Source organism: Anomaloglossus baeobatrachus, chromosome 2 (genome assembly GCF_048569485.1).
Source record: "Anomaloglossus baeobatrachus isolate aAnoBae1 chromosome 2, aAnoBae1.hap1, whole genome shotgun sequence".
Taxonomy (NCBI): Eukaryota; Metazoa; Chordata; class Amphibia; order Anura; family Aromobatidae; genus Anomaloglossus; species Anomaloglossus baeobatrachus.
Window position 1 is genome coordinate 713,825,205 of NC_134354.1, and position 22,004 is coordinate 713,847,208.

Genomic DNA, 22,004 nt, shown 5'->3' on the forward strand with positions numbered 1-22,004 from the left:
ATGTTGGTAAGGCAAACGGCCATGGAGGAAAACCGTTATCAGAGCACCAGGATAAGAAGATTTGCCAAGACCTGTAATAGATCTTGGCGGACGTTGGCTTCCTGGCTTGTCTCATGGTGGCAATGACATCCTGAGATAACCCTGAAGACGCTAGGAGCCAGGACTCAATGGCCACAAAGTCAGGTTGAGGGCCACAGAATTCAGATGGAAAAACGGCCCTTGTGACAGCAAGTCTGGGCGGTCGGGAAGTGCCCACGGTTGACCCACCGTGAGATGCCACAGATCCGGGTACCACGACCGCCTCGGCCAGTCTGGAGCGACGAGAATGGCGCGACGGCAGTCGGACCGGATCTTGCGTAGTACCCTGGGCAGCATTGCCAGAGGGGGAAACACATATGGCAGTCGAAACTGCGACCAATCCTGGACCAAAGCGTCCGCTGCCAGAGCTTTGTGATCCTGAGACCGCGCCATGAAGGCCGGGACCTTCTTGTTGTGTCGTGACGCCATGAGATCGACGTCCGGCGTTCCCCAGCGGCGACAGCTCTCTCGAAACACGTCTGGGTGAAGAGACCATTCCCCCGCGTCCATGCCCTGACGACTGAGAAAATCTGCTTCCCAGTTTTCTACGCCTGGGATGTGAACTGCGGAGATGGTAGAGCCTGTGACTTCCACCCACTGCAGAATCCGCCGGACTTCCTGGAAGGCTTGACGACTGCGAGTGCCGCCTTGGAGGTTGATGTAGGCGACGGCAGTGGCGTTGTCCGACTGGATTCGGATCTGCCTGCCCTCCAGCCACCGATGGAAAGCCAATAGGGCTAGATATACTGCCCTTATCTCCAGGATATTGATCTGAAGGGACGATTCTATTGGAGTCCAGGTCCCTTGAGCCCTGTGGTGGAGAAAAACCGCTCCCCAACCTGACAGGCTCGCGTCCGTGGTGACCACGGCCCAGGTTGGGGGTAGGAAGGATTTTCCCCGAGACAGAGATGTGGGTAGGAGCCACCACTGAAGTGATGTTTTGGTCGCAAGGGAGAGAGAGATGTTCTTGTCGAGGGAAGCCGAACTCTTGTCCCATTTGCGAAGAATTTCCCATTGGAGTGGCCGTAGATGGAATTGCGTGAACGGCACTGCCTCCATAGCTGCCACCATCTTCCCCAGTAAGTGCATAAGGCGCGTTAAGGGTATGGGTATGAAACTCCATCCCGAGGTAAGTCAGTGATTGGGTCGGCGTCAACTTGGATTTCGGGAAATTGACGATCCACCCGAACTGCTGGAGAGTCGCCAGAGTGACGGTAAAACTTCGTTGACACGCCACCCGAGAAGGGGCCCTGACTAGGAGATCGTCCAAGTAGGGGATCACCGAGTGGCCCTGAGAGTGCAGGACCGCCACGACGGATGCCATGACTTTGGTGAAAACCCGTGGGGCTGTCGCCAGGCCGAAGGGCAATGCGACGAACTGGAGGTGTTCGTCCCCGATGGCGAACCGCAGGAAACGTTGATGTTCGGGTGCGATCGGCACATGGAGATAAGCATCCTTGATGTCGATCGATGCTAGGAAGTCTCCTTGTGACATCGAAGCAATGACTGAGCGGAGAGATTCCATCCGAAACCGTCTGGTTCTCACATGTCTGTTGAGCAGCTTGAGGTCCAGAACGGGACGGAATGACCCGTCCTTTTTTGGCACCACGAACAAGTTGGAGTAAAATCCGCGACCACGTTCCTGAAGGGGAACGGGAATCGCAACTCCTTCCATCTTCAGAGCGTCCACTGCCTGAAAAAGTGCGTCGGCCTGTGCAGGGGGTGGGGAGGTTCTGAAGAAACGAGCCGCAGGACGAGAGCTGAACTCTATCCTGTAACCATGAGACAGAATGTCTCTCACCCAACGGTCTTGAACGTGTGGCCACCAGGCGCCGCCAAAGCGGGAGAGCCTGCCACCGACCGAGGATGTGGGTAGGTGAGGCCGAGAGTCATGAGGAGGCCGTCTTGGAGGCAGTGCCTCCTGCGGCCTTTTGGGGGCGTGACTTGGACCGCCACGCATAGGAGTTCCTCTGGCCTTTCTCCGGCCGGTTGGACGAAGAGGCTTGGGGCTTGGCGGAGGGACGAAAGGACCGAAACCTCAATTGGATTTTCCTCTGCTGAGGTCTCTTAGGTTTGGACTGTGGTAAGGAGGAGTCCTTTCCCGAGGATTCCTTAATAATCTCATCCAGCCGTTCGCCAAATAAACGTTCGCCAGAAAAAGGCAAACCAGTTAAGAACCTCTTGGAAGCTGAGTCTGCTTTCCATTCGCGCAGCCACATGGCCCTGCGAACAGCCACGGAGTTAGCGGATGCCACGGCCGTACGGCTAGCGGAGTCCAGGACGGCGTTCATGGCGTAGGACGAAAATGCTGATGCCTGAGAGGTCAAGAAAGAAACATGCGGAGCAGAATTCCGCGTGACAGCATTAATCTCAGACAGACATGCCGAGATTGCTTGGAGAGCCCACACAGCCGCAAAGGCCGGGGTGAAAGATGCGCCCGTGGCCTCATAAATAGACTTCACCAAGAGCTCTATTTGTCTGTCAGTGGCATCCTTCAGGGATGAGCCATCGGCAACAGACACAACGGACCTAGCAGCCAATCTAGAGACTGGAGGATCCACCTTGGGTGAGTGTGCCCAGCCCTTAACGACTTCAGGTGGAAAGGGATAACGCGTGTCAGAGTGCCTTTTAGCAAAACGCTTGTCCGGGACCGCTCTGGGCTTCTGGACAGCGTCCCTGAAGTTAGAGTGATCAAAGAACGTATTGCGTGTAAGTTTGGGGAATCGAAATTGGTGTTTCTCCTGCTGAGAAGTCGACTCCTCTACAGGTGGAGGCGGGGGAGAGAGATCCAACACCTGGTTGATGGACGAGATAAGATCATTTACTAAGGCGTCCCCTCAGGGGTATCAAGGTTGAGGGCGAAGTCAGGGTCAGAGCCCTGAGCTCCCACGTCCGCCTCGTCTTCCTGAGAGTCATCAGCCTGGGATCCAGAGCAGCGTGAGGAGGCCGGGGAAGAGTCCCAGCGAGGCCGCTTAGCCGGCCTGGGGCTGCGATCCAGGCAGGAGTCCTCCGCCTGGGACCTAGGGGCTATCCTGGGAGCGCGCTGTGGCGCGGACCGAGAAGGGCCTGGAGGAGACAAACTAACAGGGGCCGGGGCCTGTGAAGGGCCCGGTCTGGACTGCAATGCCTCAAGGAGCTTAGATGACCATTTGTCCATAGACTGTGCAATGGATTGAGAAAGTGACAGAAAGTTTCTCAGCGAAAGAGGCCAATGACGGTGACTCTGTCCCTGCAGCCTGCTCAGGGGGAGCAGGGGTTTCTACATGAGCCGAGGGGCCCACAAGTGCCCTAGGCTCCGGCTGAGTAAGCATGGCAGGAGTCGAGCATTGATCACATTGAGGGTAGGTGGATCCCGCAGGCAACATAGCCCCACAAGAGGTACAGGCTGCGAAAAAAACCTGTGCCTTAGGGGCTTTGCTCCTTGTGGACGACATGCTGTAAGCAGTAAGTGTCCCTTAGGAGAGCGACCACTGAGGGTATATAGGAAAAGGTTATATAGCCGTTCCGAATATATATAATATATATATCACGGCACCCTAGGGGAACCAGCACCGGGTGACCGGTGTGGCTTACCAACCGCTGGTGTCCTCCAGATTCCCTGTCGTGGGTCCCCCGGAGCAATAGAGCTGTGCAGCTGCAGCATACACCGGCAGAATGGCAAACATGGCCGCCGGAGCTGTCAAGGGGGGAGTGGAGCCATGGGCGGCGCCGGCAAAAGGCGGGAATCTGGAGGCCCCATAGTGGTCAATGAGAGGGGAGGGGAGACATGCAAAGATGCTCCAGCCCTCTGTCGGTAGTCCCGCCCTTACCCCTGACAAGCAGGCCCGGGGGCGGGATTTTTCGCGACTAGGCCGCAATGAAGCCGGGGACTAAATTTAAGGCCGTGCCCGACAAGCAGGCACGGTCGGCGCGGGAGTCCGATGAAAAAACAACGGACGGCGCTACTGGGGAGAAAGGCGACCTCTCTCCCCGTACCGTCCCAACATGGGGACACAGAGTACCTTCAAGGTGCAGGGCCCGGTCCCTGGGGATGAAAACGCTCCAGTCCAGCAGGTTCCACCAGGGGCTGCGGATGGAGCACGGTCTCAGCAGGTGAATGACCGGTGAGGCTCCCACTTCTCCCAGAGCTGCATAGGGGATTGTGAAGGAGACGGCATGTGGCTCCAGCCTTTGTACCCGCAATGGGTACCTCAACCTTAACAACACCGCCGACATAGTGGGGTGAGAAGGGAGCATGCCGGGGACCCCAAAGGAGACCTCTTTTCTTCCATCCGTCATACTATGTATGAGAAATCTTTTTTTTTTCTTCTATGAGTGGATGTGTGCCTCCTTCCACACAAAGCATAAAACTGAGGAGCCCGTGGTCCACGGGAGGGTGTATAGGCAGAGGGGAGGGGTTACACTTTTTTAAAAGTGTAATACTTTGTGTGGCCTCCAGAGGCAGTAGCTATACACCCAATTGTCTGGGTCTCCCAATGGAGTGACAAAGAAATATAATTTTGGTGTCATTCTCAAAACTTTTGGCCATGACTGTACAGACACTGAACAAGCAGGATGTGTAAAGGTGCAATCAGATGGACCAAACCCCCTAAACCTTGCACTCAATTGACCTTTATAATTGTCATGCGCTCCTATATCTGGTTTTTGCTCATCAGATGGCCCAAACGACTACACAGAAGTCCATCAATGCTGATTTAGTGGCTGGATAGTAGCAGAAATATGGTTAAAAGGGATATTCCCATCTCCAAAATTCTATCCCATGTAATAATAATAATGGTACATACCTCCAATTAGAAATGTAGTATAGTTCTCTTCATATAGCCATATATTTTACCTCATGTGCAGGGCATTGCAGCATAAATATCCATGGTTATGTCCACTCATATAGTGCAGTTAGTTGCTTGTGGTCATAACCATAGATACCCAAGCTGTAATGTCCTGCAGATGAGGTAAGAAGCATGGCTATATCAGGAGAACTACTGTATACATTTCTACTTTGAGGTATTTGCTAATATTATTATTATTACATCTACTACATACTGGGATAGGCTCTTGGAAGATGGGAGTAACTCTTTAAGTCCCAGTCCTGCACTGAGTTCTCGGCAGCACATGTCCTGTGTACTCGGGCGATACTGCTGATAATGATGATTATTTTGTCGGCATAAACTATTCGATCACCCAACACACATTTACACAGGTTAATTTACAAGACAATTTGGCTTTTTATATACATTACAAACTGTAAAGTGGTGCTGAACTTACATTAAAAGTTGTAGTTGATAACTTACCATTTCTTAAGGCAGCCACCAATGCACATACACAGGCGTCAAGGAGGTTTCCATCATAATCCAAACATATCAAATCACAATACAAAACCCATGAGAGCTACAAAAAGAAAATAAAAATACCACAAATGTTATAAGTGAAGCATGCGCTGCTTAGTCCTTATTTTTACTTATCTGGAAACCATCACTACATAGACATATATACACAGAAATTGTAATAGAGAAACATGGAAGAAGGGAATTTTGTTTACTTACCGTAAATTCCTTTTCTTCTAGCTCCAATTGGGAGACCCAGACAATTGGGGTGTATAGCTATGCCTCCGGAGGCCACACAAAGTATTACACTAAAAGTGTAAAGCCCCTCCCCTTCTGCCTATACACCCCCCGTGCTCACGGGCTCCTCAGTTTTGGTGCAAAAGCAAGAAGGAGGAAAAAATTATAATTGGTTTAAAGTAACTTCAATCCGAAGGAATATCGGAGAACTGAAACCATTCAACATGAACAACATGTGTACACAAAAAACAGGGGCGGGTGCTGGGTCTCCCAATTGGAGCTAGAAGAAAAGGAATTTACGGTAAGTAAACAAAATTCCCTTCTTCTTTGTCGCTCCATTGGGAGACCCAGACAATTGGGACGTCCAAAAGCAGTCCCTGGGTGGGTAAATAATACCTCATAATAGAGCCGTAACCGGCTCCGTCCTACAGGTGGGCAACCGCCGCCTGAAGGACTCGCCTACCTATGCCGAAGCATAGGTATGCACCTGATAGTGTTTCGTGAAAGTGTGCAGGCTCGACCAGGTAGCCGCCTGACACACCTGCTGAGCCGTAGCCTGGTGCCGCAAAGCCCAGGACGCTCCCACGGCCCTGGTAGAATGGGCCTTCAGCCCTGAGGGAACCGGAAGCCCGGAGGAACGATAAGCCTCGAGAATTGGTTCCTTGATCCACCGAGCCAGGGTTGACTTGGAAGCTTGTGTCCCTTTACGCTGGCCAGCGACAAGGACAAAGAGTGCATCCGAGCGGCGCAGAGGCGCCGTACGAGAAATGTAGAATCTGAGTGCTCTCACCAGATCTAACAAGTGCAAATCCTTTTCACATTGGTGAACTGGATGAGGACAAAAAGAGGGTAAGGAGATATCCTGATTGAGATGAAAGGGGGATACCACCTCAGGGAGAAATTCCGGAACCGGACGCAGAACCACCTTGTCCTGGTGAAACACCAGGAAGGGGGCTTTGCATGACAGCGCTGCTAGCTCAGACACTCTCCGAAGCGAAGTGACTGCTACTAGGAAAACCACTTTCTGCGAAAGGCGTGAGAGAGAGATATCCCTCATTGGCTCGAACGGTGGTTTCTGAAGAACCATCAGCACCCTGTTCAGATCCCAGGGTTCTAACGGACGCTTGTAAGGAGGTACGATGTGACAAACCCCCTGCAGGAACGTGCGAACCTGTGGAAGTCTGGCTAGGCGCTTCTGAAAAAAGACAGAGAGCGCAGAGACTTGTCCCTTAAGGGAGCCTAGTGACAAACCCTTTTCTAATCCGGATTGAAGGAAGGACAGAAAAGTGGGCAAGGTAAACGGCCAGGGAGAAACACCCTGAGCAGAGCACCACGACAGGAATATTTTCCACGTCCTGTGGTAGATCTTGGCGGACGTTGGTTTCCTAGCCTGTCTCATGGTGGCAATGACCTCTTGAGATAATCCTGAAGACGCTAGGATCCAGGACTCAATGGCCACACAGTCAGGTTCAGGGCCGCAGAATTCAGATGGAAAAATGGCCCTTGAGACAGCAAGTCTGGTCGGTCTGGTAGTACCCACGGTTGGCCGACCGTGAGATGCCACAGATCCGGGTACCACGACCTCCTCGGCCAGTCTGGAGCGACGAGGATGGCGCGGCGGCAGTCGGCCCTGATCTTGCGTAACACTCTGGGCAACAGTGCCAGAGGAGGAAACACATAAGGGAGTTGAAACTGCGACCAATCCTGAACTAAGGCGTCTGCCGCCAGAGCTCTGTGATCTTGAGACCGTGCCATGAACGTCGGGACCTTGTCGTTGTGCCGGGACGCCATTAGGTCGACGTCCGGCATCCCCCAGCGGCAACAGATCTCCTGAAACACGTCCGGGTGAAGGGACCATTCCCCTGCATCCATGCCCTGGCGACTGAGAAAGTCTGCTTCCCAGTTTTCTACGCCCGGGATGTGAACTGCGGATATGGTCGAGGCTGTGGCTTCCACCCACAGCAGAATCCGCCGAACTTCCTGGAAGGCTTGCCGACTGCGTGTCCCGCCTTGGTGGTTGATGTATGCCACCGCTGTGGAGTTGTCCGACTGAATTCGGATCTGTTTGCCTTCCAGCCACGGCTGGAACGCCTTTAGGGCAAGATACACTGCCCTTATCTCCAGAACATTGATCTGAAGGGAGGACTCTGTCTGAGTCCAAGTCCCCTGAGCCCTGTGGTGGAGAAAGACCGCTCCCCACCCTGACAGGCTCGCGTCCGTCGTGACCACAGCCCAGGATGGAGGCAGGAAGGATTTCCCCTCCGACAGAGAAGTGGGAGGAAGCCACCACTGAAGGGAAGCTTTGGCTGCCCGAGAAAGGGCGCCGTTCCTGTCGAGGGACGTCGACTTCCTGTCCCATTTGCGGAGAATGTCCCATTGAAGTGGGTGCAGATGAAACTGCGCAAAAGGAACTGCCTCCATTGCTGCCACCATCTTCCCTAGGAAGTGCATGAGGCTCCTCAGGGGGTGTGACTGACCATGAAGGAGAGATTGCACCCCTGTCTGTAGTGAACGCTGTTTGTTCAGTGGAAGCTTCACTATCGCTGAGAGAGTATGAAACTCCATGCCAAGATATGTCAGTGATTGGGCCGGTGTCAGATTTGACTTTGGAAAATTGATGATCCACCCGAAACTCTGGAGAGTTTCCAGAGCAATGTTCAGGCTGTGTTGGCATGCCCCTTGAGAGGGTGCCTTGACAAGTAGATCGTCTAAGTAAGGGATCACCGAGTGTCCCTGAGAGTGTAGGATTGCCACCACTGTTGCCATGACCTTGGTGAAGACCCGTGGGGCTGTTGCCAGGCCAAAAGGTAGTGCCACGAACTGAAGGTGTTCGTCCCCTATGGCGAAGCGCAGGAAGCGCTGATGCTCTGGCGCAATCGGTACGTGGAGATAAGCATCTTTGATGTCTATTGATGCCAGGAAATCTCCTTGGGACATTGAGGCGATGACGGAGCGGAGCGATTCCATCCGGAACCGCCTGGTTTTCACATGCTTGTTGAGCAGCTTTAGGTCCAGAACGGGACGGAAGGATCAGTCCTTTTTTGGCACCACGAACAAGTTGGAGTAAAAACCGTGACCCCGTTGCTGAAGAGGAACCGGGATCACCACTCCTTCCTCCTTCAGGGTGCCCACCGCCTGCATAAGAGCCTCGGCTCTGTCGGGGGGTGGAGATGTTCTGAAGAAACGAGTCGGAGGACGAGAGTTGAACTCTATCCTGTAACCGTGAGATAGAATGTCTCTCACCCATCGGTCTTTTACTTGTGGCAGCCAGGCGTCGCAAAAGTGGGAGAGCCTGCCACCGACCGAGGATGCGGTTTGAGGAGGCCGAAAGTCATGAGGAGGCCGCTTTGGGAGCGGTTCCTCCGGCGGTCTTCTTAGGACGTGACTTAGACCGCCATGCATCGGAGTTCCTCTGATCTTTCTGAGGCCTTTTGGACGAGGAAAATTGAGATCTGCCCGCGGTCCGAAAGGACCGAAACCTCGATTGTACCTTCCGTGGTTGAGGTCTGTTTGGTTTGGACTGGGGTAAGGATGAATCCTTTCCCTTGGATTGTTTAATGATTTCATCCAATCGCTCACCAAACAAGCGGTCGCCAGCCAATGGCAAACCGGTTAAGAACTTTTTGGAAGCAGAGTCTGCCTTCCATTCACGTAGCCACATGGCCCTGCGGAGTACCACCGAGTTGGCGGATGCCACCGCCGTACAGCTCGCAGAGTCCAGGATAGCATTAATGGCGTAGGACGCAAACGCCGACGCCTGATTGGTTAAGGACATTACTTGCGGGGCAGATGTACGTGTTACTGCATTAATCTGCGCCTGACAAGCTGAGATAGCTTGGAGTGCCCATACGGCAGCGAATGCTGGGGCAAAAGACGCGCCTATAGCTTCATAGATGGATTTCAACCATAGTTCCATCTGTCTGTCAGTGGCATCTTTGAGTGAAGCCCCATCTTCCACTGCAACTATGGATCTAGCCGCCAGTCTGGAGATTGGAGGATCCACCTTAGGACACTGAGTCCAGCCCTTGACAACCTCGGGGGGGAAGGGATAACGTGTGTCCTTAAGACGCTTGGAAAAACGCTTGTCTGGACAGTCTCGGTTTTTCTGGATTGCCTCTCTGAAGTCAGAGTGATCCAGAAACATATTTAATGTACGCTTTGGAAACCTGAAACGGAATTTCTCCTGAGAAGCAGACTCCTCAATTGTAGGAGCTGGGGGAGAAATATCCAACACCTGATTGATGGTCGCTATAAGGTCATTCACTACTGCGTCACCTTCAGGCGTATCTAGGTTGAGAGCGGCTTCAGGATCAGAATCCTGATCTGATACCTCCGCTTCATCCTCCAGAGAGTCCCCCTGCTGGGACCCTGAACAGTGTGATGAGGTGGAGGGAATTTCCCAGCGACCCCGCTTGGTCGGCCTGGGACTGCGGTCCGTGTCAGAGACCTCACCCTGGGACCTATGGGATACCCCAGGGGCACTTTGCTGTTCCAATTGAGGGGGACCAGGGGTCAAGGATTGGATAGAGCCCGGGGCCTGAATCACCGGTCTGGACTGCAATGCTTCCAGTATTTTAGCAGACCATTTATCCATAGTCTCAGACAGTTTGTCAGCAAAGGCTGCAAACTCCGTCCCTGTCACCTGGACAGTGGTAGCAGGTGGATCCACCTGGGCCACCAGTCGCAGAGGCTCCAGCTGAGTAAGTGCCACAAGGGCCGAGCATTGCACACAATGAGGGTCAGTGGAACCTGCCGGTAGTACAGCTGTACATGAGGTACAAGTTGCAAAGTACGCCTGTGCTTTGGCACCCTTGCTTTTTGCAGATGACATGTTGTCTCCTCTGAGAACAACCAGGAGGGTATATAGCCAAAAATCAACAGAGCGACCGTACAGTGCAATGTATAGCCTATAAGCCTATATATATATATACACTTCGGTACTCAGTGGGGCCAGCACCATAGGTGCTGCTTACCGACCGCTCAAAGCAGTTGTGTGGTCACCGGATTCCCTGCCTGGGTCTCCCTGTGTTGTCTCTCCTCTCCAGCGTCTGAATCGCTGACAGGAATGGCTGCCGGCGTTCTGTGGGGAGGAGGAGATCGTGGGCGTGCCCAAGAAAAGTGCGGGAATCCAGTGCCCCACTGTACTGAGTGAGGAGGGAGGAGGATACTAATGTATGCTCCAGCCCTCCGCTGACGATCCGTGCAGCGTCCCGCCCCTTCCCTGACTGGCAGGCCTGTGGGCGGGAATAAACGACACTAGGCCGCAGAAGCCGGGGACTAAAGTTATAAGCGCGGCCGGCACTAAGCGCGGCCGCGCGGTAGTCCCCCGGCGCACAAACACACCCAGCAGTGCTGGAAAGTGTCTGGCACAAGCGCTCCATGTCCGGCGCACTATCACACCCAGCCGTGCTGGAAAGTGTCTGGTACAAGCGCTCCATGTCCGGCGCACTAACACACCCAGCCGTGCTGGAAAGTGTCTGGCACAAGCGCTCCATGTCCGGCGCACTAACACACCCAGCAGTGCTGTAATGTGTCTGGCACCAGCGCTCCATGCGCGGCCCCCACGGGGACACAGAGTACCTCATAGTAGCAGGGCCTTGTCCCTGACGATACTCAGCTCCTATCCTGCAGATTCCCAGGGGCTGCGGAGGGAGCACGGTCCCAGTGCCTAGAGACCGGTCCTGGATCCCACTTCACCCAGAGCCCTAAGGGATGGGGAAGGAAAACAGCATGTGGCTCCTGCCTGTGTACCCGCAATGGGTACCTCAACCTTAACAACACCGCCGACAAAGTGGAGTGAGAAGGGAGCATGCTGGGGGCCCTGTTATGGGCCCTCTTTTCTTCCATCCGACCTGGTCAGCAGCTGCTGCCGACCAAGCTGTGGAGCTATGCGTGGATGTCTGCCTCCTTCGCACAAAGCATAAAAACTGAGGAGCCCGTGAGCACGGGGGGTGTATAGGCAGAAGGGGAGGGGCTTTACACTTTTAGTGTAATACTTTGTGTGGCCTCCGGAGGCATAGCTATACACCCCAATTGTCTGGGTCTCCCAATGGAGCGACAAAGAAAGGGAATATTTAAAGGGATATGTCCATCTCCAAGATCCTATCCCAATATGTAGTAGGTGTAATAAGAATAATATTAGCAAATACCTCCAATTAGAAATGTAGAATAGTTCTCCTGATTAGCCATGTCTCTTACCTCATGTGCAGCGCATTGCAGCTCACTAATATAGTGACAGTTAGTTGCAATGTAGCGCCCCTGAGCCACTCAGGGCACTCCTAGATACTGCATCCTCCTCAGGATGCAGGGCCTACCCCCAGGGACCTGGAACACCAGTCCCAGTAACATCTGCACACACCAAAATCCCAGTTTCCCACTCTACATCAGGGGTAATTGGCTAGTCAGACACCAGAGAGATGGCCACCTAGAGGGCAAAGCCAGTGGGACTACAGTACAGTACAGGAGAGTAGTAGTGAAGGGTGGAGGAGAGGGGTGCCTAGAGCTAGGTTGTGTAATGGTGGCCCGGGGGCACAGGAGAGTGGTCGACAGTGCAGGTACACCCGAGTACCACTGGGACCAGAGCACCGACGGGGCACAGAGCCCTAGGTCAGTCGTCAGCTTCATGCGGTCTGGCAAATACCTGCACAGTGAGGGGACCTTCACGGACCTCACTGACCCATAGATCCGGGGGCATCAGCAGTAAAGCAAAGATCAGGGTTCGGAACACGGACTGGCCCTACAGGGTCCACACTGCCCGTCGTACGTACAAGGAGACTGCTACAAAAAGGACAGTCAAAACCAGCCCCAAACCAGCTCCAAGCTACGGGGACCCAACCACACTGAGGGTGCCGTGGACAAAGCAACAGAGTCATCAAACTGGCACTGGAACTACAGGGACCTGAACCAGTCGTTCAAGGGTTCAATTGTGAGTACAGACAGTTAATTACAACCCTGGTGTGGCCTCCCTTCTTCGGCGAAAGTCTCCTTTATACATCCCCCAGGGTTCTGCCCTACCTGCAGAGGGCCATCCACCATAGCTGCCATCACCACCAGCCCTAGAGATAATCAACTCAGCAGCGGCGGTTCCACCATCTTAACCGCAACCCATAGGTGGTGCCACACCAATGACTTCAATCTCCCCTGGAAATACTCCCCATTAAAAAGCACCCAGGGCACGGGACTGGGCAATGGCCACCACAGTGACTGTCCCCAGTTGTAAACCGCCTGGGACAGAGTACCCCATAACCCTGGGCGCCACACTCCTGGTCATGATTAAATCAGAACTATTCTACATTTCTAATTGGAGGTATTATTATTATTCCACCTACTATACATTAAGATAGGATCTTGCAGATGGGAATAATCTCTTAAAGAACATGGTATAAGCAGCTTGAGTGCTCAGCTGGCAGAATATCCAACACTTTGTGACATAAAAAATAAGTGCGATGCAAAGAAACTCGTCCCAAAGCATTAACTCCAAAAGACCAGGTCAATTTGGACCAGTGAGTGGCCAGCTCATCGCATTTAATTTTTTGCATTTCCGCACGGTTTAATGGGACCACGTTTTGTGTAGGAGAAAATTGTACTTTTCAGCACTGACATTTAACCCCTTATGGATCAGACCTAATTTGGCCTCAATGTTCATACAATTTTTGTGTTTTTTTTCCCCACTGTCACGTTCCAAGAGCCATAACATTATTTTTTGCAGAAGAGTTGTGTTAAGGCTGCTTTACACACTGCGACATCACTCAAGCGATCTCGTTGGGGTCACGGAATTTGTGACGCACATCCCGTCGCTTTAGCGATGCCGTTGCTTGTGACACCTATGAGCGATTTTGCATCGTCGCCAAAACGTGCAAAATCGCTCATCGGTGACATGGGGGTCCATTCTCGAATATCGTTGCTGCTGCAGTAACGATGTTGTTCGTCGTTCCTGCGGCAGCACACATCGCTCCATGTGACACCGCAGGAACAAGGAACCTCTCCTTACCTGCCTCCCACTCGCAATGAGGAAGGAAGGAGGTGGGCGGGATGTTACGTCCGGCTCATCTCCGCCCCTCCGCTTCTATTGGTCGGCGGTTCAGTGACGTCGCTGTGACGCTGAACGAACCGCCCCCTTAGAAAGGAGGCAGTTCGCCGTTCACAGCGACGTCGCAGGACAGTTAATTAGTGTGACGGGTCTGCGCGATGTTGTGCGCCCGGGCAGCGATTTGCCCGTGTCGCACAACCGATGGGGGCGGGTACCCACGTTAGCGATATCGGTCACGATATCGCAGCGTGTAAAGCGGCCTTTAGTCAGTGGCACCATGTCCGGGTACACACAACCTAATGACAAACTAATATTAACTTTCTGTGAACTAAAAAAATTACATTTTATGCTTTTAATTTTCTACACAAAAAGTATTCACCTTATTCTGTGGATCAGCACAGTTATGGCAGTATCAAATTTATGTTTTGGGGTTTTTTTTTTATTTGTTTTCCTACCTTTTCACAAAAAATATTCTGCATTGCTTTCTATGGCCATATTCTGGAAGTCATAATGTTAAAGGGGTTATCCAGCTTATTTTGAGTTTTTTTCATTATTACCCTATTGGGCTACATTGGGGGCAGGTAAGTAGATAGAGACCACTTACCTGCCCTGCTGTCAGCCCCTCTCCCCCGGCTCAGAGTGGTCATGTGACCGCTCCTGCCGCAATTTTGCTGCTTCCGGTCATTTCATGTCAACATGGGCAGGACCATGTTGACATGCAAATCTGTCACTGCATGTTGCCGCCCTGCTGGGCTGTACAGTGCGATGAGCCCCGCCCCCCTTCCCTGCACCCTCCCACACATTCCCCCGCACCCCTTACTCTCCCCGCAACCTCCCCCTGCACTGCTGTGGGGTCCGTGACCTGGTGGCGGGGCCTGGCGGCGGCTGCCGTGGTGTCAGCGCCAGCACCGGGCCCCTGCTCAGGATCACACATTCAAATATACCGACATCACAGATGCCGGTACATTTGAAAGCACTGATGAGAAGGAGCGTTGCGCTTCTCATCACTGCCCGGCTGTCTGTGCTCTCTTCAGCACAGCGGTGACGTCACTACTGTGCTGATATGGCCAGAGCACAGACAGCGCGCGAACGTGCAGGAGCGGCGGGGACCGAGAACGGGTTAGTATGCATTTCCTACATGTGTTGCCCATTGGGGTGGGGGTGGGGGGGGGGTTGTTGGTGCAGAGCCCGATGGGTGTATGCGGTGCAGAGCCCGATGGGTGTATGCGGTGCAGAGCCCGATGGGTGTATGCGGTGCAGAGCCCGATGGGTGTATGCGGTGCAGAGCCCGATGGGTGTATGCGGTGCAGAGCCCGATGGGTGTATGCGGTGCAGAGCCCGATGGGTGTATGCGGTGCAGAGCCCGATGGGTGTATGCGGTGCAGAGCCCGATGGGTGTATGCGGTGCAGAGCCCGATGGGTGTATGCGGTGCAGAGCCCGATGGGTGTATGCGGTGCAGAGCCCGATGGGTGTATGCGGTGCAGAGCCCGATGGGTGTATGCGGTGCAGAGCCCGATGGGTGTATGCGGTGCAGAGCCCGATGTGTGTATGCGGTGCAGAGCCCGATGTGTGTATGCGGTGCAGAGCCTGATGTGTGTATGCGGTGCAGAGCCTGATGTGGTGGGGTGTGCAGAGCCCGATGTGGGGCTCTTATTTGCAATGCTGTAATGATAACAGGTCAGGTGCTGGGGCAGAATATACTGACAGGGACTGTGTGTGCAGGGGGCGGGCAGGGGGCGAGGCTGGACACTGGGGAGAGGCTGGACACTGAGGCCGGGCGGTGCCAGCTCTGACTTGAGGTTTAGCACAGGAAGAGGTCAGTTTGCTGGAGCTGAATGTAAACAAGGAGCTGCAGAGAATAAAGGGATAATTCAAGAGGAACAAAAGTTAGAAAACAAAAAATAACAATGTAGGGGTGTTTTATATGACAATACAGCACAGATTAGCTTAAACTCAAACATTTTTGTTATGTCGGACAACCCCTTTAATACTTTTCCAGCACAGACCTAGGTGAGAGCGCGTTTGCTTTTAGAGTGACAAGATGTCATTTCAACCCTGATGTTCTCTGCACGTTTTATGGAAAACTGTTTCAGGAACATAAAGAAATCCATCAAATAGCAAGATGGTCTTTTTGTTTTCTGTTACCCTTTCCATACCTTGCCACTTTGAATGCACAGGTCTTCTTTCTGTATAATCTGTGAACTAAACAGATAAATTGATGGTCAATTATGCTTCATTTTACCACCTTTCTTTAGGTCCGTGCACCGCCTCCTGAACTCTCTCCTCCTCCCCAGACTCCACATACAATATATCCTCATATCACTACCGCATAGGTAAATTACAAATCTGCCACCCCCTATGACTAAGGGCACTCTCACACATCCGGCTTTTCACCGTATTGCCGGATCCGGTGGACTCCAGTACAGTGTGATACAGTACAATGCCAGTGCGACAAGCTCCGGTCACATGCTGTCATGTGACCCGGAAGTTGTCGCAATGCCATTGTACTTTAGTCCGCCAAATCCAGCAATCCGGCAAAAATCCGGATGTGTGAAAGTAGCCTTAGACCACTTACTATGGCTCATGTCACAGAGTATTTTTTGTGCCACATGTTAATGTGATACAAACACAATTTACGACAAAGAATTAATTTTCACTTTGGATTCAATCTTACGTTTCGATGACGTCTGCTATGAACTGACTGGCGACCTGTGCCTCCTCTCCTGGGGGTCCGGAACGAAACCGTGAAGAACACAGAGGTGTGAGATCCACATTAGGCACTAAAAATGGGAATGTGTTAGTCTGAATATAAACGTCGTTATCATGTTTATGGTAGAATTGCTTCATTACAATGCAGAGACAGATTAGCTGCTCATCTGAGATTTCAACAATATGTAAGATTAGACCTGATTTTATTGGCGTGTTAGGGGTGCTTCACACAGAGCGAGCTCGCTGCCGAGATCGCTGCTGAGTCACGCTTTTTGTGACGCAGCAGTGACCTCATTAGCGATCTCGCTGTGTGTGACAATGAGCAGCGATCTGGCCCCTGCTGCGAGATCGCTGCTCGTTACACACAGCCCTGGTTCGTTTTCTTCAAAGCCGCTCTCCTGCTGTGACAAACAGATCGCTGTGTGTGACAGCGAGAGAGCGACAAATGAAGCGAGCAGGGAGCAGGAGCCGGCGTCTGACAGCTGAGGTAAGCTGTATCCAAGATAAACATCGGGTAACCAAGGTGGTTACCCGATATTTACCTTAGTTACCAGCCTCCGCAGCTCTCACGCTGCCTGTGCTGCCGGCTCCGGCTCTCTGCACATGTAGCTGCTGTACACATCGGGTTAATTAACCCGATGTGTACAGCAGCTAGGAGAGCAAGGAGCCAGCGCTCAGTGTGCGCGGCTCCCTGCTCTCTGCACATGTAGCTGCATTACACATCGGGTTAATTAACCCGATGTGTAATGCAGCTAGGAGAGCAAGGAGCCAGCGCTCAGTGTGCGCGGCTCCCTGCTCCCTGCTCACACTGGTAACTAATGTAAACATCGGGTAACCATACCCGATGTTTACCTTAGTTACCAGTCTCCGCAGCTTCCAGACGGCGGCTCCGTGCAAGCGCAGCGTCGCTTGCACGTCGCTGCTGGCTGGGGGCTGTTCACTGGTCGCTGGTGAGATCTGCCTGTTTGACAGCTCACCAGCGACCATGTAGCGATGCAGCAGCGATCCTGACCAGGTCAGATCGCTGGTCGGATCGCTGCTGCATCGCTAAAGTGTGAAGGTACCCTTACTTGATTTATGATACCCAAATCCCTAAACCCTTATTACTGGTTTCATTAACAGTAATGAATGGAACTAACCTGTTAAAACACTGAAAACTCATCAAAAGTGAGGCCCTATGGTGAATATATGACAAATAATGAGCAGAATCAGGTAAGTGGGGCTTATAATTTTAAGTCACACTACACGCAACAGAGTCATAGATGATTTCTGCCTCTTTTGGTCCAGTAACGTGGTAGCAAATGATACCAAGTATAACCTGGTATGGCTCAGTATCTGCAAATTATCGTATAATGCCTTTGAAAAAACGGCACAGAATACACTTTAATAATATAATACAACGGCATGGTAACATTGGTGCTTTATACTTTACAGTGCCCATCTATAGTGTACGTAAACTACTGTGATTTCCTGCTTACTAGACCAATTGCCAACCAAAGGCATAGCCTTCAGTAAAGATGTGGAAGCTATCCTTGGATGGCGATACGCGTTAGGGGGGTACTTTTTTGGTCTCCACCTCTATCATGACTATTTGTCCACCATTTTTTGATGCTTTAAGGAATCATCCTGCATCCTTTTCCTCATTTATGATCCTGGTCGGGATCATGGTGTCTTATTTGCTATTCCATGTTTAAACCTGTTTTACTTCATCTCACAGGTATCTCTCATATGGTTTAATCTTGTTCAGTTATTCTGGCAATATTGATATATATATTTGAGGTGTTTTTTTGCATGTATATTCCTACATACCATTGCATTCAGCATTTTTCTTTACTAGTGTACCATTATGTATTGTTTATGGTTGTTTGTGGTTACAGTAGATGGTTTACATTTTTGAGGTGGACACTCTTAGGGTTATGTGGTGTATATTAGCATACCCTTGATATTTACTGCACTTTATGCTTTTTAGATGTTTTTAAATTGTGTTGGTATCTTTTTCTCCAATAAAATATAATGAATTTTTTATATTGTCCTGGTGATCTTCTTAGCACACCCCCTTTTTTCTTATTTTTTATTGTTCTATCTTCAGGTATGCATTTGGATGATCCCATCTACATTTGCCTTGGTGCCCTCATACCTTTGTCTTTTTATATGTGTACAGACGAGCGCATTATAGAGATGTGTGCTGTTTGTCTGCACCATGTACCACATGCACTCATAGCCAATGTACCAGTGCACATGGCCAATTTTCCACATAAACCAACAATCTGCATGAAAAAAAAAAAGTCAGCATGCATTACTTTGGTCTTATTTACAAACCAGACTAAACATGTAAATAGCAGGCAGACCCTGCGGATATCTGCAATCTACAGATATAACTGGCTTAGGTTTATTAAGGCTATCTGAACTTAGCCTTATGTGTATAGTGGAGTGTGTGGCGAATGTATTCATACATTTGTGTATTGCTATTCTAGAAGATATTATATAATATTCACTGACCAATATAGCCTTTATTGGGAGCATCTGTTGGGGGGCTGGTAAATTCCTAAAATAAAAAACAAAAAAACAAAAAAAAAAAAAAACAATATTCAAGGAGTTCATTAAGTTTATACAGCACTTAGGAAATTAACTTGAGAATTGTGATCAAGGATCAGGAGCAGTGATAAGTGTGCAGCGAGTATAATGCCGCAGATTACTGTAACCTCCCTTTATGCACATCCTGACAACTCGGGCTAGTCCCCGAGGAGACAACACTCCCTTCTCCACACTTCACAGGACTTACTGCTTTAATGCCGCATATTACTGTGCAGTTCCCAAGCTTCACAAGGGCTGAGCCGTCTGCTGTGGTAATGGACCCTGTAATAAAGATTAAATATATCAGCCCAGAAATGACATAGGACACCAAGTACTAAACACTGCGGTGACCACAGATGTGTCACCTTCAAATAAATCTGACAAATAAATGAGCAGGATGAAGTCTCCAGATCCTGATTGACCATTTGGCTCCACCAGTTCCCAAGAGAATGCTGGGAATATATGGATTAAGCCTTCAAGTTCATGGAGTTGGAGCTCATGGTGGCAGGAAAGGTCGCGGGGTTTATCCATATATATTGCCTTGGTTATGTAGATGCATCCAGAAAGCGAATATCTGGGTGACCACACTGCCATGTAGGAGTGCTAAAAACTTATTGAGGGACAAATGTATATGGTTGGTTGGGTTTTTTTAAAGACTATTCTCGAAAAGGTTAGGTCACACCTCCCAAAGCTGGCTTCTATGGGTGCTATTCATTACTTACAGCAAAGATGGGCAAAAGTTGTACATCAGACAGGCCAAAAACTACTAATCCAGCAGGATACAGCTAAACCCCCACTATGTGGAGGCATCAGAGGTGCAAGAAGAGCAAATCACACACACACACACACTTCCAAAACATGTAGGGGGCGATTGCTGGATGATAAAACTGCACACTGATGGCTTGCATAGAGCGCTGTTCACACATGCACATACACAGTCACAAGCCCAAAGCCTATTAGGTGACGCCCATACTATTAGATCAGGCGGGCTGCCAAGCCATACTCCATCTGTGCACCATACAGGGACAGGACTCTAATATGCAAGGCCTAATGCGGGCTTTTGCGTCACGGACAAATCGCTGCCCGTGTCGCACAAAGTCGTTAAACCGCCGTCACACGTACTTACCTGCTGAGCGACCTCGCTGTGGGCGTCGAACATCCTCTTCTTGAAGGGGGAGGGACGTTCGGCGTCACAGTGACGTCACACAGCGGCCGGCCAATAGGGGCGGAGATGAGCGGGACGTAACATCCCAACCACCTTACCAGCAGGTAAGCTGTGTTCATCGTTCCCGGGGTGTCACACGGAGCAATGTGTGCTACCCCGGGTACGATGAACAACCGGCGCCATGTTAAATAAACAATTTTTTAAAAACTTAGCGACGAGTACACGACTCACGATTTGTGAGCGATACTGCGTCGCTCGGAGGTGTCACACGAGACGACATCGTGAACGATGCCGGATGTGCGTCACGAAAACCGTGACCCCGACGATGCAAAGCACGATAGATCGTCTCGTGGAAAGCCCACATAATTCTTTGCTGTAAGTAACGCTACATTTTTGGAGGATATTTATTCCTCTTTTTGTTGCTATTTTTATATTTAGTGTACGGATTTGCTCTTCTTGCACCTGTGATGCCTCCACTTAGTGGGGGTTTAGCTGCATCCTGTAGAGTATTAGTTTTTGGCCTGGGCGATGTACAACTGCTGCCCTTCTTTGCTGTAAGTAATGCTTAATTTTTGGAGGATATTTATTCCTCTTTTTGTTGCTACGTTTATATGGGTGCTATTCAGAAACCATCTGGATCCTATGTCATAGCTCAAAGATAAAAGGAGTTTGGAACGCAAACCTGGACTGTGGAGCAATGGATTCACATATTGTGGTCTCATTGGAAGTGCCAGGGACTTCTGAACAGCGGACACTGGTACGCGTGTCACCACTGGTGATTCTGAATTGAATAGCATGTCAGCACACCCCTGTGGGCGTACTACCATGCTAAGAAGGCGGACTAGTCGGGGAAGTAACGCCTTTATGACTAGTCCCTGCGATCATTAGCATAAGATAAAAGGTCTTTAGAAATACTTTTTCTAAAGATGTATTTATCTATGCTACTAGATAGAGGGACTGTTAAGCATGGATTAGTAATATGCACCCAGAACTGGCTCTGGGTGCATATTGGACCTGACCGGTTCACTTTAAAGGATGAAACATTCTTAATAAGGGCTCGTTCAGTTGACCGTGTAAATGATGTACGCTATACAATTTTTTTTTTTGGATAGTACACTGACCTATGGTATTAAATGAGGCAGTGAAGATGAACAATTCTTTTCATTGACAGAATCTGTCTGCGATTTTACTCTAAAATCAGATGGAATGTTATAGTGTGGAACCCGATTTATACGGATACATTACAATTCTGTGTCAAGGGAAACTTTAAATGGTTCTGCAAATGATTAATAGCCGCTGAATAAAAAATAAAAAAAGAGAATTTTGTTTACTTACCGTAAATTCTTTTTCTTATAGTTCCGTATTGGGAGACCCAGACCTTGGGTGTTTAGCTTCTGCCTCCGGAGGAGACACAAAGTACTACACTTAAAAGTGTAGCTCCTCCCTCTGAGCTTATACACCCCCTGGTAGCCAGTCCCAGCCAGTTTAGTGCAAAAGCTGAAGGAGAATAGCCACCCTCAAGTAGAACAGAGCAAGAACCGGAACAACCGGAGACTCTGTCCACGACAACAGCCGGTGATAACACGCGGAACAAGAATTTGCCAACAGGCAACAGGGAGGGTGCTGGGTCTCCCAATACGGAACTATAAGAAAAAGAATTTTCGGTAAGTAAACAAAATTCTCTTTTTCTTTATCGTTCCTTTGGGAGCCCCAGACCTTGGGACGTTCCAAAGCAGTCCATGGGTGGGAAATAAACAGAAAAACTAAGAAGTAGGCAGAACCTAACTTCACAAATGGGCGACAGCCGCCTGAAGGATGAGTCTGCCCAAGCTCGCATCTGCCGAAGCATGAGCATGCACTTGGTAGTGCTTCGAGAAGGTATGCAGGCTA

General features: G+C 50.6%; 1 protein-coding gene across 1 annotated transcript in view; it reads right to left on the bottom strand.

Annotated features, from left to right (window-relative positions):
* Positions 1-22,004, bottom strand: part of EXOSC8 (exosome component 8) — a 72,008-nt gene that overhangs the window by 31,827 nt on the left and 18,177 nt on the right. The window contains exons 4-8 of the mRNA XM_075337319.1: positions 19,158-19,231; positions 18,875-18,920; positions 16,341-16,446; positions 15,823-15,868; positions 5,367-5,463 (exon numbers count right to left, since the gene is read on the bottom strand). Of these exons, the coding sequence (XP_075193434.1) occupies positions 5,367-5,463; positions 15,823-15,868; positions 16,341-16,446; positions 18,875-18,920; positions 19,158-19,231 (369 nt within the window). The remainder of the gene's footprint in view (positions 1-5,366; positions 5,464-15,822; positions 15,869-16,340; positions 16,447-18,874; positions 18,921-19,157; positions 19,232-22,004) is intronic.